General features: G+C 60.0%; 1 protein-coding gene across 1 annotated transcript in view; it reads left to right on the forward strand.

Moving 5' to 3' along the window:
• The first annotated feature begins 231 nt into the window (after nucleotides 1-231).
• Nucleotides 232-13,728, forward strand: part of WDR1 (WD repeat domain 1) — a 30,151-nt gene continuing 16,654 nt past the window's right edge. The window contains exons 1-3 of the mRNA XM_084885557.1: nucleotides 232-474; nucleotides 928-1,049; nucleotides 10,232-10,322. Coding sequence (XP_084741683.1) covers nucleotides 459-474; nucleotides 928-1,049; nucleotides 10,232-10,322 — 229 coding nt within the window. The 5' untranslated portion in view covers nucleotides 232-458. The remainder of the gene's footprint in view (nucleotides 475-927; nucleotides 1,050-10,231; nucleotides 10,323-13,728) is intronic.

Consider the following 13,728-nt stretch of genomic DNA (forward strand, 5'->3'; position numbering starts at 1 on the left):
CGCCCCGAAGCCCCAGAGCCCACGCCCTCCCGCTCCCGGGGAAACTCGGACGCAGCACGGAGCCCGCGCCGCTTTTTCAAGGGGCCGCGCGGTGACGTGATTCCGGGGGCGGGGCTTGGGCGGGGCCTGCGCGGGCGGGGGCGGGGAGGCCGGGCCGTCCGCGCATGCCCGCGGCCGCCGCGCCGAGCCGAGCGCTTTGACTATATATGGTCAAAGCTGGGGGCGAGCCGCGCGCGGGGCCGCGCTTCCGGGTTCGGCGCGTCCGCCGCGGCAGCGCGCAGGGCAGGGCGCGAGCGGACCTCGGAGCCGCGGCCTCGGACCGCCCCCTCCGCGTCCGGCACGCCCGGCGCCGCCTTTCGCTCGGCTCCCGGCTCGGCCTCGGCCAGGTCTGTCTGATTCCCGGCGCGGGCGGTCCCCGAGGGTCCCGGCGAGCGCGGCGCGGTAACAAGTGGGCGAGGATGCCGTACGAGATCAGTAAGTGCCGGGCCGGGGGATGGGGGGCTCGGGGGGCGCCCGCGCCGCCTGCCCCCTCGGCCAGCGGCCATCGCGGGGCGTGGGCGGCCCGGCGGGGGTCCGCGGGGGTCCGCGGGGGAGGGGCGCGGGCGCAGGCCCCGCGAGCGCCCCGCCGCCCTCGGGGGCGACCCCGGCCCGGGGACCCCCCAAAGTTGGAGGTGCGGGCCGGGCCTGTGGAGCCCCCTCGCCCCCGAAGGGGCTGGCGGGGGTGGGGGATCGTGGACCAGGAAGTCGCACAGTCCCCTGCGCTCCTTCCAAGTGGCGGCCGGCCCTCCCTCCGGGTGGAGGCAACAGGTGACGGCTGAGCCCGGTCCTGAGCCCCCGCTCGCCTCCCCTCTGGCCTCAGCCGGGCGGAGGGGGGGCCCGGGCGGGGCGCCCCTAACGTGCGCCGCCGCTGCGTTGGTGTCTCTGCAGAGAAGGTGTTCGCCAGCCTCCCCCAGGTGGAGAGGGGCGTCTCCAAGATCCTCGGCGGCGACCCCAAGGGCAATAATTTCCTCTACACCAACGGGAAGTGCGTCATCCTCAGGAACATCGATGTGAGTACCCCCGGTCCGCCCCCGCGCAGCGCAGCTCCTGGGCGAATTCCCCTTCCCCGGCCCCGGTTCCTCTGGGCCTGTGGCCTGGGAGGAGCACGCCACGCCCCCTCGGCGCTGGGACCACACCTCACAAGCTCAGGAAGACTGTTGCAAGTTCATCCGGGCCGGGTTCTCTCTCCTTGTGGAAACTGAGGCTCAGATCAGTTCAGCCCATAAGCATGAGGGCTCTGGACTTGGGGGATCACAGGCCACGATCCCTGCTCCTTGATCTTGGGGAGGCTGGGGGAGGGTTTGCTGACTCAGGCCTCCCTGAGCCCGTTTCCTCATCGGCAAAGTGGAGATGATGCCATGAGGCTCCCCCCACTTCCCCTGGCCGCCCTGCCCACTGGATGAGGCGAGGCCTCCCGCAGCAGCCCAGCCTGCCTGGCACACACCCAGCACTTGGTAAATGGCACTTAGGTTTAATCACCATTAACACCCGGGGTCTCCCAGTGTCCCTGGGCCAGGCAACTGCCCTCCAGCCTCCTCTCCTCCCCCCCCCCCTGCGGATCTGAGCCCCAGGGCAAAATTAAACACCCCTGAATTCCCATGAGTCACTGCACAGGCTGGCATCCTGTCCCCAGGCTGAGAATGCTTCCAGAGCCAATTCCCAGGGAAATCCTTGCACATTCCTGCTGCTGCTCTGTGGTGATTGAAATGACCAGGATGGCACATTGAAATGCTGCTTCTCCCCGACTCAGCTGGGGAGTTGGGGGTGGGGGGGCGGGTACGAAGGGGGAGGGAAGCCAGGGGTGCCAATAGGACCATTGGGGTGGGGGTGGGTTCTGAGTGGGCTTGGGTGGGTGGTTTTGCTTGGCGATGCTCCCAGGGTGTCAACTTAAGTTCACACACATCGCAGTGAGCGATGACGCTCTGTGGGTTGGGATTGTTGCTGGTCTGACGTGCTGACGAACCTCACAGCCCACTGAGGGAATGAGGGGCCCTGGGCCGCGGCTCCTTGTCTGTAAGAGGAGAGGCCTCTCCTGGGGCGGGTGCTGCTGGCTCTGCCCCCACCTCCGGCGAAGCCAGCCGCTGCGATCGCTCTGCTGCAAAGTGGAGCTCCGCTGGCAGCGTCTGCCCAGGGCTGCTGGGCACCTCGCGGGAGAGGTGGGCGGCTGTGAAAGTGCTTTGAAGGTGCTAGCAGCTACTCTGCCAGTCACACGGGTTCCTAGAAAGCTGAGCTGGTCTCGCTCAGACCGAGGGGAAACATTGCCAAGAGCTTAGATCGTGCTGATGGAGAGGTCTCCAGGGTGAGGGCCTCACATTTTGAGAAAAGTTGAGGTGGCCCTCAGTAGACACTTGGGGTTTGGCAAATAGTCGAAAGCGTCTCAGGGATGCTACCGTGCTCCCCATGGGCTTGCCCCTGACAAGGCAGGCACATCATGGCCGCTTATGTTCAGTCCAGATGCAGCCTCACATGAGGTGTACCTGCTGTGTCTGGTACCGGGAAGGATTCTCACACTGCAGCAGCTCCTCCAGCCCCACCGTGGGCCCCTCGCTCTGAAGGGGGTCAGGCTCAGTAAGGTGAAGGAGCTGGTTCCGATGGAGAAGCTGGTCACAGCCATGGACGAGCCACAGAGGCATCCCCCGGCCTGGAAACCCACGCTCTGTCTTCTGAGGTCGTCACTGCTTACACTACATCCTCTCTCTCAGGATCCTGTGCTTTCACTTCCCATCTCTGTAGGGTTCTGCAGGACCAGGGCCACGGGTGCTGCTGCTGTGGCTGTCCCTGTGCTGGGTGTGAAGGGGGCACGTGGGCCTGTGTGACTGGGGGCCATTGGTTGTCCAGTAAAGTGGAATGGTGGTTATTGGGACAGATACTCCTGTGAGAGAGAAGTCCTCCTCCGCCTGCACGGACCAGGCGGGAAGGCGGCGGTTAAGCAGGGGTCTTCAAACTACGGCCCGCGGGCCACATGCGGCCCGCAGAGGAGTCTGATCCGGCCCGCCAGGTTTTTTGGGCAGTGAGCGCAGCCGAGGTGTTACAGTAGAAATTAGTAGTTCATATAGTCCGGCCCTCCAGCTCTTTGAGGGACAGTGATCTGGCCCCCACTTTAAAAAGTTTGAGGACCCCTGACAGGCTCGGAGTAGAGAAGAGATGGGAAAGATTGGCATCTGACCCGTAACATGCCTGAAACCAGGTTAGGGTTTCCCATGCGCCCCTCCCCCAGAAGAGCTATGCAGTTCCTCAGCTGTTCAGGCCTCGCACCTTGCACTTGGCTCCCCTTCCCCTTCCACATCGTATTTCATTCCTCTCGGAACCCTCTGGAGGCTATTCAGAGCAACTTCGGGATCTGACAGGTTTTCAGTTCTTCCTCTGCTGCCCGCCTCATCCGGGCCGTCACCTTCTCTCCTGGGTACAGAACAGGCAGCCCGGCCTGGGCTCCCTGCCGGCGCCTGGCTCCTCCGGCTGCTCTCAGCACCGCCGGTGCTCCTGCACTGTCCCGCCCTGTGGCTGAGGCGCGGTAAGAGGCTGGATGGTGAGGCCCTCACACTGCTCCAGGCAGAGGCCCCAAGAGCCTGTCCTTGCTCAGTCTCGCAGGGAGAGCCATCTCGGGAACTTCACATTGGGACTGACAAGGAAGAAGCAGAGGCGTGGGGGCCACTCAGCACAGGAGGCTCGGCGCCTGCGGGCTCCGGAGGACACCTGGATCCGTGGTGCAGGCAGGTGGAGTGTGGGTGGCCAGACGGTCCCGGCGTTTCGGGGCCTGGAGAGACGGTTTGACTGGAGCACTGGGTGCGGGGGAACATGCGGGACAGGGGTGCAGCCCTCCAGAGGGCCCGAAGGTTCTGCAGGAGACGGATTACCCTGTCTGAGATTTGCGGCAGGGCGGCCAATGAAGAGGCTGCTCACTAATGCATCCCTCAGCAAGTGCTCGCCAGCCGGTACAGCCAGTGCTTGCTTCCTGATGCTTCCCACACATTCAGTCCTTGGCTTGCTGAGCCCTGCCCACGGCCACAGCACCCAAGATTGAAATCTGTGGTTCTCGGGCAGTTTTGCAACCTTTCTATTTATCTCAAAGAAGGGCTTTGATGCATCTCCATACCTCAATCAGCAGAGTAAGCGATGTACTAACCCCCCACGGTGGGTACTTGGCAGGGTCTGAGGCATTTTTGTGCTACTGGTATCTCGTGGTAGAGTTAAGGGATGTTGCCAGATATCCCACAGTGCTCAGGGCCTCCCTGCAACAAAGACTGCTCTGGCCCCAAGTGTCAGCAGTGGCCATTGGGGAACCCTGATAGAGAACACTCTACTGCACTAGGTCAGTGGTCGGCAAACTGCGGCTCTGTTGACTGAGTTTGCTGACCACTGACCTAGACTCTCGATTCCAATAATTACACGCTGTTGTTCCTTGTGTTTAAGCCCCTGTGCCAGTGGTCGGCAAACTCATTAGTCAACAGAGTGGCAAACCACTGCACTAGGTTAAGCACTTGGAAAGGACAGTGTCCATACTGATTTGGAAACAAGAGGGAAGAACCATCTGTGCCCCAGCAGCAAGGAAATCTCTAGAGCAAGGGCATACTTGAGTTGGGTTTTGGAGGATGAGTAAGAGTTCTCCAGGAAGATTGAGACAGCAGAGATGGGGAGAGTCTAGCTGGGATTACATTGACACCCAGGTTGGAAGAAGCTTGACTGTGTCCTCTTGGCACCATCATGGGCTCCTGCAGGGGGGTTTCGTCCATCGCTTACCCTGCTGGTGGAGGTGTGGAGAGGGGCATCAAAGCCCTTCTTTGAGATAAAAAGAAAGGGTGCAGCTGCGTGCTTGAGGCCAGCGGGGAGCTATCACATTTCGTTCTGTGTGTGGAAGTCGGCTCCTCCTGGAAGGGTTGGAGATGCTCACTCAGATCCCCATCCAGTCCCAGCCCTCAGAAAATGCCCTTCCCCGCCACCCAGCTGCCCCCACGCCCTTCCCCTGCAGGGCCTTCTTACAGATGGCGTGTGTGAGGTGCAAAGGGCCCTTCTTACTTGCAAGGTCTCTGGTGGAGTCTCCCGGCTTCATGGTGGTGCAGCCTTGGGAAGACCTGTATTTCACGCTTTGGTTACCTGGCGTGCGGCGGCTTCGGCTTCCCAGAGCCTCACCCGGAGAAGGGCCGTCCTCTGCCATAGACGGAGTGAGTGTCATGCACTCCGGCCCGTTCTCCGGAGCTCTGGCTCACTCCAGTGCAGCGCAGCCCCTGCACCACCTCTGGCATCGAGCTGGATTTTGATGGGCACATTTTGTGCCCGGCAGTGTCCAGGCACTTAGAACACTTTCCATATCGGTAAGAATCATCTATAATAATAAAAGCATAATGTGCTAATTAGACCAGACAGCCGAACAACCTTCTGGATGACCCTCTGGACGAAGCCGGGGCCTTGAGGGCTGAGCCCCTTGCACGTGTTTTGTGCGTCAGGTCTCCGGTGTTACAGCATTGGTGAGATTTAACTGAGCTAATTCACAAGCATCTCTGGAAGGTCGCCTGGGCTGTGACAGTGCATGTCTGCCTTCGTCTTCACAGCCCCCTATTGGGGGACTGCTGTCTTAGAGACAGGCACTGAGGCCCAGGAGATGTTGGGATTTGAACCAGAGCAGCTGCTCCCAGTTTTCCATCCTGACTCTCAAGGCCCAGGGCAGGCAGAGGGATGGGAAGACAGTGGGGAGATGACAGTCTTGTGTGTAGTAGGTCATGTCCAGGGTCATGGCTAAGGGTGGTTTACTTCATTGGAAAGGGCTGAGCTGGGAGGCAGGAAGGAGGAGGCTTTCGGGGGTGGGGGGGGAGAGTGCTCAGCAGGTCCCCAGTGCCAGCCCAGACTGGATCCCGGAGGGAAGGAATCCATTCTTGTCCTTTGAGGTCACGTGGTAGGAGGGGCTTAGCCTCTGGGTTCAGGCCTGCGGGTCTAGAAGCACAGGTTTGTGTGTGGCTGCTTTGGAGCTGGGTATTGGGCTGTGATTTGAACTTGGCCTTAGTCACCTGTGGACAGAGGGCCCTGTGGATTGTTAACTCGCTACCCGAAATTGCTCAGGAGCTGGGAGTGTTCAGAGAGCCAGGACTCGGGAAACTCAGCCCTCCTGGACTCCTGCTCACCTTTCCTGGCAGGCGTGCAGGGCGCCCAGGCTTTCTCCAGCTGCTCCAGGGAACCAGCAGCCGCAGGAGCGCAGACACCCCTCGTGAGCTGTGTCCTGTCAGGCCGCTTCGGCAGCGGGTGGCTCATCTGCCTTCCCCACCTCTCAGCCCATCTGGCTCACCGGCCAGGAGCTGAGGGAAAGGCTGCCGTGCCCTGTGACCAGGCCGTCACTCAGCCTTTCCTGGAAAATGCTCTGGTGACCGCTGTCCCCTAGCTCGGCGCCATGACAGAAATGTGAAAGGGGTGCAGGGTGGCTCAGTAGCCACTCTCCTGGGGCAGGGCAGGCAGAGTGCGTGGTGTGCGCTCCTGGGAAGGCCCCCTGCACAGGTTCAAGGCAGGGACAAGCTCTGAGTGAGAGCCTGACCCGCCCTCCAACGGAGCACCCTCGCCTTGTTGGTGAGATGGGGTGGGCCAGGGGCGGTCCGTGGGCCTGCATCTCGTCACAGTAGTGACTGCTCAGTCTCAGCATCGTGGCTCCAGCCCAGGGGTTTGGGGAAGTGGCTGAGCTTCAGGCTGGCCCCGAGCTGGGCCCTGAGTTCAGCAGGGGAGCCTGTGGGATGTGGGGTGGGGTGTGGGGCCAGACGGTTCCTGTTCCAGCCCTGAGGTGGGCCCTGGGCAGGAAGGGGCCGCGGGGGTCTGAGAGGAGTGGGCTCAGGTGCTGCAGCCCCTGTGGAGGGATTCTAAGGAGGGAAGGAAGTGATCAAAGTTCGACCCAGAGACCACAGTGGATTGACGGAAGGAAAGATCGGTTTAAAATATATTTTCATGGTTCCAGGGGGAATGGGAACAAATAGACAGAATCTGGGTCGGGCACAACGAGGAGGTGGGCTCGGGAGCTGTTAGAAGACTGGGCGGGCTGCGAAGTGAGGGGCAGGGCTGGGCAGCAGGCAAGTTAACAGATTCTAGTGGCTCCGTCCGCCTCTGCCCACATCCACGTGGCACCCGCAGAGTCTCTAGTGCCAGGGCTTCTGACTGCGAGCACAGGAAGGAAGTTCTGGGTGCTGCCCAGCCCCCGCACCCCTGGGTGGGCACTAGGGCCCTGTTCTGGAGGTGTCCTGAGGATGGGAGAGGGAGCCCTGCCTCAGCGAGTGCTCCAGGTGCTCCCAGACTTGGCTTCCCTCCCCCGACTCATTTTCTGTGGTTCAGAGCTCATCCTCAAATCACTACTCATCCCAAATCCTGCTTTTGTCCCTCCAGGCAGCAGGGGAGGCGGGGGAGGGGGAGGGAGGCCACGCCTGGAAGGCCTGAGTGGGCACCGCTGACGTGGAATGAGCCGGACCTGCAGCAGGACACATTAGGGACAGGGTGGTGTCATTTCTGCCTCCGGTGGCCAGCTTCCCTGTGCCGCTGACTCAGGCAGTCATATTCGGCCCGGTGACTCCTATGTCCCACTCCCCACCCCCACTGGCCGGTGCTCTTTGGAAGAGGGATGTCTCATCCAGCCCGGATTCCGGTGCTGAGCCTGCCGGGGACAACCTTGGGAGTTCGCACGCCCTGTGCCCGCAGACGCAGACGCCCTGCCCATTTAGGGGAAGGCATTCTTAGGACAGAGCCTCCTCCCAGGGGGTCCCTCCCTCCCCAGAGGCCTCTGCGGACCCCACCCTTTTCAAAGGCAGTGCGGTGGTGACCAGGTCTCCAGGCTGTGGGTGCCAGCGTGGGTGGGTAGGTGCCCACCGTGTGGTAGTGCCCTCCGTGTGGGTGTAAGACCTGTCATCCTAGCAGCAGACACCGAAGGAGGCCCTCGGTGCTGGTGCTGGTGGTGGTGATGATGGTGCTGGTGGTGGTGATGGTGGTGGCTTCTTTGTGAGGGAGCCTGTCGGTGTCGGGGTGTGAGTGAGGGCTGCCCTGGCAGGAGCGGCTGGAATAGGAGATATCTGAAGAATACCAGGCATCTTAGTTTTGTTGAGGGGGGATTTAGATGCGAGAGACATCCCTCCATTTTAAGTGTGTCCAACTTGAGTTCCGTCAACTATACATAGTTATGTGATCGCCCCCAGAATCCATAACCATAACATGGAACATTCCAGTGGTTCTGCAAAGCCCCTTCTGCCCTGGGCAGTCAGCCGGCCCCCTCCATCCCCAGCCCCTAGCAGGGACCCGTCTGCTTCCTGTCGCTTGAGGTTTCCTTTGCTAGGATTTCACAGAGAGCATCCTGGCTGTGTTTGGGTGCATCCTCGCAGTTGGGAGAAGTGGTAGCTGTTCCTCCTGATGGCCGGTCAGCTCGTTTCTCCGGGAGACCTTTGGGGGGTTCTAGTGTCCACCTCCGACTCCATGCACAGGACCTTTGTGTGCGTTTCTCTCTCTTGGAAGCGGATTGCTGGGTTCTTGTTGGGGAGTCTGTGTTTAACTATAAATAACCAGCCAGGCTGTTTTAAATTCCCCCAGCAAAAATGCCAGTGCTTCCCTCCCCGCCCCCTCACGCTTGCTAACATCTTTCACTTCTCTTGGTTCTGGTTGGTACATGGTGGTGCTCATTGTGGTTTTGATTTGCATTTCCCAGCGGACTAGTGATGCTGAGCGCCTTTTCATTTGCGTTTCTGCCATTCATGATATCCTTATTGGATACCTGATAGCTTCTAATTTCATTAGCGAATGTTTATTCCAAGGCCAATTAACTTATGAGCCACATATATCAAATGCCTACTTCATCACATAATAATAAGTATTGAGTCTTAGGGGCAGACATGGGATCCGAGGGAGGGCTGCTCAGAGTTCCTGTCCTTCAGAAAGCATTGATTGAGTACCAGCTGTTTGCTGACTGCTGTGGTGGCTGAAGAGATAAATGCACGTGGACGTGAGGGACCGCTGTGCCTGTCACAGCTGCCTCCGGGGCATGTGGAATGCTTGGGGAGCACAGAAGAGAGGGCAGGCCAGCACAGGAGGCTTCATGGAGGAGGCGGCTCTTCAGTTAGGTCTGATGCGTGAGTAGTGTTAGCAGCCTGGGAGAAATGTTGCTGGTCAAGGGAACAGCGTTTACAGAGACGTGGGCTGCCAGGATTGGTGGAAGGTGGCCAGTGGTTGATGGGGCTAGAATTCAGGGTGTTCTCTGGCTCTGGTTGGATGAGGTGGGGTGTGCAGGGATCCTGTGACCAGGAGGTTGAGCAGAATGCAGGCCTCTGATCCTGCAAGGAGATGAGGGCAGGGCGATTACCAGGTGGTCGGAGCAGGTTGCGGGTCAAGTTAGTGGCACCTGTAGCAGCCGCTTTTGGATGGAACCTGTGTCCACAGCCTGGTCTGTGGGGAGCTGCCTGTCTTCAGAGAGCACGTGATTCATAGAAAGCTGACAGCGGGTGTCAGGAATTCAGTGGCTTAGTCTTTATTCCCCCTGAAAGCAGGCACAGCTGTGGGGACAAATGGGGAGCATCTCACGTGGTCAGGTTTGCTGAGGCCTCGTGTGTGTGTGTGTGTGTGTGTGTGTGTGTGTGTGTGTTGGGGTGGAGGGGGGGATCTACTTCCAGTAAATACTATGTTAGGACCTCACTGTTGAGTAGGTCTGCTGCTCCTAGTGCAGGTGCTGGCCATCTCCTTGCTGCAGAGCCCAGCCAGCCTTCACTCCGTGCTACACAGGGGGTGGGGATCCGAGTAGGGCCTCCAGCCATGTGCCCCGCTCTGTTCTCCTTCCTCGAAGCTGAGGCCCTGTTTTGGGTCCTGCCCTGTGTGGCAGCCGGGACAGAGCTGGCTCTGAGCAGGCGAGACCATCTTGACTGAAGAATGCAGCTGCAGCCTGCATAGATGGGGGCAATTAGGATCCGATTGTTTAAAAATGAACCTTCTATTTCATGTGCATATTTCATAGGAGAGAACATTACCTTGACTTCTGTAACCATAGACAAAAGAGAAAGGGGTAAACTGACCTAGAATTCTATCACCAAGAGCGGCAGGCAATGGGTGTGTACATTTCTGGGATTTTCTTTATGGTGCTTCTGACTTACTATAAGTTTTGTGGGTGTGTCATTTCCCCCAAATTCATCCACTGGGGGAGCGGAAAGTAGTGTGACTGCGTCTACATGCCTGTGCTCACTCGGTCTCCTCCCCGCAGAACCCGGCCCTCGCTGACATCTACACGGAGCATGCCCACCAGGTGGTGGTGGCCAAGTACGCGCCCAGCGGATTCTACATCGCCTCTGGAGGTATCTGTGTCTGTGTGGCTGGTGGTGGCCCCGGGGTCAGGCTGGGCTCCTGCCTTGGAAGGGTGGTGGGAGGGTGGGAGGAATTCGGGGTGGCAGGGGTGCCCAGTTCCTTGGGGCTGACATGAAAAGTAGGAGCCACTGCAGAGCCCCATTTCACTGCTTTCTAGCTTGCAGCCTGCTGGCTGGTTCCAGCCTCCAAGGTCAGCAGCCGTGCTCTTGTGAGGAGTGCTTTTTGCGGTGGCTACATCCTGATCATTGGAGCTTGCGTGTGTGTGTGTGTGTGTGTGTGTGTGTGTGTGTGTTTCTGAACTAGCTTTGTCTGTGTTACCTTTCCTGCTGCTCCTTTCCTGGGACCGAGCACAATGCCGCCTCCGCCTCGGTCAGAACTCCTCTCATTCTCTGACCCTTTGCTCCCCAGCTGGGTGCCGGCTCAGTGAGCGCTGGGCACGCAGATCCATACCTTCTCGGGCACTGTCTTTACTCACCTAATCCTTTGAGGTAGATCTCTTACCGTTTGCAGATGAGAAAGGGAGGCGCAGAAATTACAGTGAGTTACCCTGGCCCCACACCCCATTCATCCCCACTCAGCAGCTGCTTACTGTCGGCCAGCCTGTGCCGGGCCTGTCTCGGGCCGCAGGGAGAGCCAGGTGAAGGAGCTGATGTGGGCCGCCTCCCGTCCCCAGAGAGGGGCAGGCAGAACCAAAGTGCTGAAGGAACTAACGGGCGCATAGGGAAGGGCCAGGATTCAAACTCGCTGGTGGCTGTTTTGTCTACACCGCTCTTGCTCTGGGAGTGGCAGGCCAGCATGGCCCTGCCCTTGACGGGACCACCCTCCCTGGCTGGGCAGCCTTCCTGGGCCTTAGTGTTCTCTTCTGTGAACGGGGCTGCGAGCACCACCAGGTCGGTTGGGAAGGGTCCAGTGTGCAGTGAGTGTAAAACACTAGGACAGCTCTTGCAGAGTGGGCACCTGACAGCAGTCTGTCACGGAAACCGGCACACACCAGAGCCGGCCGGCCGGGGTTGTAGGTGGAGGGCTTGGCCAGGAGTCTGGCACGTACTGGGCTCTGAATGATTTCTGTGTTTTGACCTACTCTAACTCCATCTGTAAAACTTGATCTGATTCCCATCCTGTGATTTATTTTAGCCCTGTGAGGTTTTTTATTCTGGCCTAGCTTGCCAGCGAAGTGTCTCTTCGTTAAAACCCCAAGATTTGGCCCTGGTACCTTTAAAAGCGTGTGTTCTCGGGAGAGGATGTGGTTGGAGGGCCCCACTGCCTTCTTGGCGCAGCGCTTCTCCCTGGAGCCTGGAGCCTGGCTGCTGAATCACTGGCGAGGCCAGGCCTGCCCCGCCCCGCCCGGGTCCCCAGGCGTGGCGCTCAGACAGTAATCAGTGGCCTCAGAGTAGTGCCGAGTCAGCGAGGACAGTGTACACAAGAGAGGGGTCAGCTGGAGGCTGTCTCACAAACGCCCTCATTGAATGGAGGAGCGGGGAGCTGGGGCTGCCCCGGTGCAGGTGCTCTCGGGAGGAGATCACATTCACTCTGCAGTGCTGGTCCTCTGCCCAGATTGGAGACAGGACAGCTTCCTGCAGAGAGGAAGGGAGCGCCTGGGCTGAATTAAACCGGGTGGGGGCTGGGGGTGCAGTGTGGAGGAGGAGGAAGCTGGGGGAGCGCTGTGCTCTGGCTAACGTTCCTGGTACCTGCTGGGCCTGTGCGGGGCGGGGGTGCCAGGGCCCGGGAAACCTGCCACTCACTCCCAGATGGGTGCCAGCCCTCTGCTGGGTCTTAGGTTCCTGTATGTCTGGCTGGTCCCCATTTGCTGAATGTTTGAACCTCCAGAAGGCCTGGTGTGTGAGGAAGCCCACTCCAGGGCCCAGGCCCCGGCCATGGGCAAAGCAGTCCACGTCTGCCTTCAGGAGCCACAGTGCCACGTGATGCTTCTCAGTGTGGCGCCATCTTCAGGGCAGTTCCAGTTCCCTCCTAGAGGTGGTGGTCTGTGCCCGTGCCGGTCGCCGGGCACCCAGGCGTTGATTCCCAGGTGGCTTAGGCTGCATGGGACAGGCTTTCGGGAGTCGGGCCGAGCCCAGAGAAGGGTGTGAGCTGCTCAGGGGAGGGACCTGGAGGCCAGGCAGCAGAGCCACCTGAGCAGAGGGCTCAGGTGCAGCCTATACATGGTGGATGTGTATTTATTGTCTGTCCCCCTGGAGACCTCAAGCAGGCGCTTGTCCGCTGTGCTCTCTGGCTAATGTTCCGGGTACCTGCTCTGCACTTAGTATGAAGCTTGGCACCCATGGCACTCCATCTTCCTCTGGTGACCGCACCAGGGCTGCCCTCGTCAGACAGGGCCCGGGCGCCTGGTCCCTGCCCGATGTGTTTTTCTGGCTTCAGTTGCTTCTGAAAAGAACTTTATGAGCAAGTGGGGCTACTGGCGGAGGCTGCTGGTCTGGCCGGGAGACGGTGGGGGAGGACTGCATGCTTGGAGTGGAACCTGGGCTGTGGAGCACACGCCGGCCACTTGCGGAGCCCGGGGGAAGGGAACGGGATGCAGCCTGTGCGCAGCTGGGTGCCTGGGTCTGCGCTGTGGCTGTGTTCTCCGTGGCTCAGCGCAGGCGCTGGGCGGCCTGCTGTGTGCCCAGGGTACATGCGAACCCCTCCCTGGTGCTGCCCGATAGTTTGTTCAGCGAAGGGACCTAAAGAGTCCAGGTCCTTTGGAAGTTCCCTCAGGTGACATGCCAGGCTGTCTTTCTAGATTTGGGGGCCCAGAGCGGACCAGGGCCACGGGAGCCCCTCAGGTAGTGATGTGCCTGAGGCAGCAGTGTGTCTGTCCCAGAGCTGGCCTAGATGCCAGATGTTTGCCCTCAGTGTGGGGCCTGCTGTGGAGCCTCAGCTAACTCACGACTAATGACTGTCCCCTAATAAGACCCTGAGGTGTCCCAGGGCTGGTTTGATTACTTTACGCCTGTCCACTCGTTCATATTCGGGACACCCTTCCCCTGGCACATCCCCCCATGGTGGCAAGGTTATGGGTTTGAGGGCCCCAGAGTAGCACAGGGCAGGCCTGCATCCGAGGTGCGCAGCTCTCTCTAGGGCCCCACCGGACAAGACAGAAGCTGTCTCCGGAACCGCTGTCCAGTTAGCTGGGTGCTGAAGTGTGTCCTGGGAGCACGGGGCCTGCTCACCTGCTGGGAGGGCTTCCCAGACCCCTCGGGCTAAGGAGTTAAGCCTCCAGAATTAGCATCAGGTCCTCCATTTTCCTGCGAATGTGGGGATTCAGTGCTCATGCGGGAGGGGCGGGGCTTGTGGGGGTTGGTGCGTGGAATGTGGTGGCTGGCTCGTGGCAGGAAAGGAGGGGCTGTTACTCTATCTATCACTGATCCGAGGCCTGGCACCCCGTTCTGTCTGTAGCAG

Source organism: Pipistrellus hanaki (genome assembly GCF_964339955.1).
Source record: "Pipistrellus hanaki genome assembly, chromosome: 1".
In the NCBI taxonomy this organism is placed as follows: domain Eukaryota; kingdom Metazoa; phylum Chordata; class Mammalia; order Chiroptera; family Vespertilionidae; genus Pipistrellus; species Pipistrellus hanaki.